The sequence below is a fragment of the Arachis duranensis genome, chromosome 7, assembly GCF_000817695.3.
Source record: "Arachis duranensis cultivar V14167 chromosome 7, aradu.V14167.gnm2.J7QH, whole genome shotgun sequence".
NCBI lineage: Eukaryota > Viridiplantae > Streptophyta > Magnoliopsida > Fabales > Fabaceae > Arachis > Arachis duranensis.
This window is the reverse complement of record NC_029778.3, coordinates 13067018-13072289: the sequence shown is the minus strand read 5'-3', so window position 1 is coordinate 13072289 and position 5272 is coordinate 13067018. Positions and strand designations below refer to the sequence as shown.

Below are 5272 nucleotides of genomic sequence, written 5' to 3'. Positions count from 1 at the left end.
TAACAGAGTGAATAAAAATTACTATGCGACTTAAAAAAGAGAAATAAGAGCATTTTTTGTTTTGGTTAAATTATATTTTTGGGCAAAATATGTTTTTTATTCATAACGTTTGCGATTTTCTTCAAAAATATCCTTAACATTTAGTTACATTCAATTTTGTTTTTAATGTTTTTTATTTGTGTTAAAATTATTCCTAGATATTAATTTCATATAAAATATTAGGGATAAAATTGAAAACTTATAGAATAATTTTGACAAAAATCGAAAACGTTAAGCACAAAATTAAATAGAATTAAATATTAGAAGTTTTCTAATAATTTTTTTAAAATATAATAAATTAATTTTTAATTTTATAAAAATTATTATGGAGAGATTAACTTAAATTTGAATATTATTCAAAATAATAAAAAAGAAATGAGAGGAGGGTTTAAGACTTTAAGCCATTACAAGGGGTTTGGGAGATTTGGATATTTTGTTATTTACTTGATCGTTTTCGTTATCTTCTTTCTGAGCTAAGAGCCACTATGCTGGCCGTTTCAATGGCGCTGCTTCACCACTGTTCCACACCTCTAGCACGTGCGGTCAGCACTCCAGCACGTGATCGTGCACGTGCTTGCTCCACGGTGGCCATGGCCATGGCCACTGCACCTCGCAAATCGCAGCCGCAGCAGCAGGTTCTTCTTGGCATGTCCGAGAACGACCTCCAACAACTTGCTCTCAACTTGGGTCAGGTAAATCTCATATCTTTTTCCAATTTGATTCGTTCCCACATCATTTAATCCCACAAAGAACATAACTTTTTGTTAACTACTGTAAAGAAAATGATGTTAACAAGTGTGTGAATTGGGGACTCATTAACTATGATATGAGATATGTTATGAAAGGTTGTGACTCAAAACTAACTAACTAACAATCTATAACTTACATCTTCTATATACTGTTGATTTTTATTTATTTAATTATTTATTTGTTTTTGTGGAATTTGTTAGCAAAGCTTTAGGGGGAAGCAGCTTTATCATCTTATATACAAGAGGAAGGTCAGAGAAATTCAGGAGTTCATTCAGTGTGAGTATTTCTGCACCCCTTCCTTTTTGAAATAAAAAAATAAAAAAAATGTTTTAGTTGACATTGTATTGCATTTCAGTGCCTCAGGCATTTAGGAATGAACTTGAGGAAGCTGGATGGAAGGTAGGGCGGTCTCCAACTTTTCAAACAGTTACAGCAGCTGATGGGACTGTTAAGGTGAATTATGAAATCCTAAAATTTATAATTTTTCGTCCTCAATTTATTGATATACATGGTAGTTTACTAGTTTTTGAACTTTTTGAATGATTTCTTGCTGTTCTAGTCACCATCTAAATCTTATGTGTTGAGAGTTTAGATGTTACGCACAATATCTGTTGCATGAACCATATTCTTATTTGTTTCAGCATCAATGCTTCAAGGTTTTTAATTTGGCCCTACTGTTTGCTATACATGGAAGGTTAACTTGCATGATTCCATGATTTTGCAGAGAACGTGGCCGTTGATGATTCCATCATTTCTTATACTATTTTGGTTGGCATTTGATTTTGCAGTTGTTGCTGAAGTTGGAAGACAACAGATTGGTTGAAACCGTTGGTATTCCAGTTGACGAGGATAAAGGTTCAGTTCGCCTCACAGCATGTGTTTCATCACAGGTGTTGGATCTTGAATAATCTATTGATTAATTATTGTTCGCTTCTTTTCTGGAGTATTTGTATACTTTATTTGGACACCAATTCTCTGTTTATGTTAATGTTAATGCAAATTTGTTGCCAATGTTCACCATTATTTTTACTATGATTCGCTTTTTGCGTATTTAGGTTGGTTGTCCATTACGTTGCTCTTTCTGTGCCACTGGCAAAGGAGGTTTTTCAAGGAATCTTCGCAGCCATGAAATCGTCGAGCAGGTTTTTGTCATCGCTTATTCATATTCATTCATAGAGTAGTTAATTCGATGTAAGATCGTTTGCAAAATAGATAGCTTGGGGCCATTTAGATTAATTTATCCATTTTAGAGAAACACAATGGACAAAAGAAAAGAAATGAGAAAGAAGGAATAAATATAAGATGACATTGTTCATTCTCGTTGGCTTTGTTCACCATAAGACAAGAAGTTTCTACAATGTGCATATTATGGACACAGGTAATGGCAATTGAGGAGGTCTTCAACCGCAGGGTGACAAATGTTGTGTTTATGGGAATGGGTGAACCAATGTTAAATCTGAAGGCAGTCCTTGAAGCTCACCATTGCTTGAATAAGGTAAATCAACGACAATGATATGTGAAGTTATTTTCTTGTCAAATTCTTAGCAACATTTTATTGTATGATAAAGAGTAGACAAACCCTTGTTTTATCCCTTTCCTCTTAACCTCGTTTACATTATCATTTGAACATGTGATACGTGTTTTCAAAATTCATCTTTTTATGTTTTGATGTATTGTAAGAGAGAGTACATAACTTTTGTTTCTAAGTGTGCCTTTGTTCAATGTATTTTCCTTTTAGGATATCCAAATTGGGCAAAGAATGATGACCATCTCCACTGTGGGTGTTCCAAATACATTAAAGAAGCTGGCTTCTCACAAACTTCAATCTACATTAGCTGTGAGGTAATTTCTCTTGTTACAAAATGAAGGCTTGATTCAAGAATTAATGTCCTTACTTTGTCCCTTGATTCTAAGATTGATATTTGATGCCATTTGCGTGGATATTTATTGATATTTGATGCCATTTGCATGGATATTTAGAGTTTAGGCCTTGGGTTTGGCACAGTTGCTGGCATCTTTTATAATCTGTTTGAGAGTCTTTGTTCTATTCCAAAGTTCTTTCTTTTGCTTGGTAAGTATTCTGTAATGCATTAATTTCATGGTGGCAATGACAATTAAATTTTCTGATGTCCTCAGTGAAGAGATATCCGTTACTGCATCATGAACTTATTTAATATCAGCGTCTAGCAATAAATTCATAATACTGAGCCAGAAATTAGGAAAGTTTTATCATAAAATTTGTTAGGAAATATATTCGTTCCATCATCTTTTGATACCCCCAGAGAAACTTTAGAGTCACCGGCTTGACCGCAAATATTGGGAGTGCTGCAAGTTTACTTTCTGTTGAGCCAGTTGTCCATATATAACTCTATAAAATGACATTACTCCCTAATTTCTGATATATGTATATATAATTTTCTTTCTAGCATGTGTGCATGTGATTTTTATTTTGTATCTTGCAACAGCCTGCACGCTCCTAACCAGAAACTTAGGGAGAAAATTGTTCCTAGCGCAAAATCGTATCCATTGAATGCACTTATGAAAGATTGTCGGGAATACTACCGTGAAACAAATAGGCGGGTTTCCTTTGAATATGCACTTTTAGGTAAGAAATTTAATTTCCAATTCAAGGCTGACTTGTTCCTTGTCCATATGTTAAATGTTGATGAATTTACATAATTTAAGGAGTATTTTATTGGCATTATGTTTAAACAGCTGGAGTCAATGACTCGGTAGATAATGCGATAGAACTTGCCAAACTACTCCATGAATGGGGGCCTGGTTATCATGTGAACTTGATACCTTTCAATCCGGTAGAAGGCTCTGAGTACCGCCGTCCTTACAAGAAAGCAGTATGATGATTTCATTATTTGTTTGTCCATTCTACATGATTTGCCTTATCAACTGAGTCATTTGATAATCTTGGAATAGGTGCAAGCATTCGCGTCTGCTTTGGAGTCCAATAAAATAACTGTTAGCGTACGTCAAACCAGAGGACTTGACGCAAATGCAGCGTGTGGTCAGTTGCGAAACAATTTCCAGAAAAATCCTTTGGTTACCGACGCCGAAAATCTGGAAACAGAACTCCCAAACATGGAGCTTGCGATAGCTAGTTGATTTCACAACGCTCTTAGCAGTTATATTTTCAACACTTTTGCCTCGGTAAATCGCTATATGCCGTGACACAAACAAGTTCTTTTATGATGAGAGACAGAGAGGTGTGATGAACAAGGTATGAACAGAAGATTAGCAGAGTCTGTATTGCTAATAATGAAGTCATAGAGGAGTTTGCTATGTTGCATCATTTGAAAATGTGTCAACTTTCTTTATATGATCACATGATGCTGATACACAATGAGAAATGTGGACACACATCTATGCAATCATGGTATCCATTTTTCATCTACAACAACTAAAGGTTTAGGCACAAAAGGTAGTGTGATTAGGAGATAATTGTGATGTTGTTAGTGAGAGATTTTTTTCCCCCCATCTATGTCTTTTCTTTTTCTTCCCTCAATTCTTTGGTTGATATATATATAGATAGCAGCAATTGGTCCATTGTAAAAATTTTAGACTGATGTTAAAGTCCCATTTTGAACCTAACTATTGTTTTATCTTCTATTTATATTTCGGTTCCATTTGCTCCATTATATTTATATCAATGATAACCTTCACAAATCCATTCACTCATCTTGCTCAAAAAACATTTTCCGACCAAAATGGACTATTTCTGCCTCAACTATTATACCCGAGGCTGTTGGTTGAGTGACTAAATATATTGCACTCGGGTTTGAATCTTAATAATGGCCAAATAATGTATGTGAGTGTGCTGTGTGATATAATATTTAGAATTTGAAGGTTGCTCAATCCATCTGATCGAAAAAAAAAAAAGAATACGTGCATGTCGTGTTGTTCTCGGTATATTATATATCTTTGTTTTGTTTGTTTTTTCTTTAATGAAATCAAATCTTCTAGCAAAAAGAAAATTATTGACCTCAAAATTAAGAATTCCTTATAATTCTTTTTTTATTATCTTTTCTTTTAATTTTTAACTTCAATAAAATTGTTCAAAATAATATTTGTCAATAGAACCATCTTTATTTTAAAAAATAAATCACATAATTTGAACATATATACAAAATTGTAAAATAAAATAAATAAAATTAATAACTAAAAGAAGAATAAAAACAAAAAATGAAAAAAAAGTGTTTGAAAATGATATAATTATTAATTTTGTAGTAGTAATTATTTAATAAAATAAATCTTTGACCGGGTGGGTCACCTCGCCCTGTCCAAACCCGCAAATTTGGCGGATTATTTTAATTTGACGGGTTTCAAATCCTAGTCCGACCTGCATTTTTTAGCGGGTTTGACCCGTTTTGCCACCCTTACTCTCCCGTGAGCAAGCGACGTTCTCTCCACGGGATTTGGATCCTCTAAAGTTTGAATTTCATTTTAGAGAGTAAAATGTGATCTCTCATCA

At 33.8% G+C, this 5272-nt stretch overlaps 1 protein-coding gene across 1 annotated transcript; it reads left to right on the top strand.

Moving 5' to 3' along the window:
• The first annotated feature begins 455 nt into the window (after nt 1–455).
• Nucleotides 456–4392, top strand: LOC107457849 (uncharacterized). The gene is made up of 10 exons (XM_016076022.3): nt 456–731; nt 990–1065; nt 1145–1242; nt 1578–1679; nt 1845–1931; nt 2168–2284; nt 2528–2631; nt 3255–3394; nt 3505–3641; nt 3721–4392. Exons 1-10 carry the CDS (start codon nt 525–527, stop codon nt 3904–3906), a joined length of 1254 nt encoding a protein of 417 aa, XP_015931508.1. The 5' UTR covers nt 456–524; the 3' UTR covers nt 3907–4392.
• Nucleotides 4393–5272: the final 880 nt, after the last annotated feature.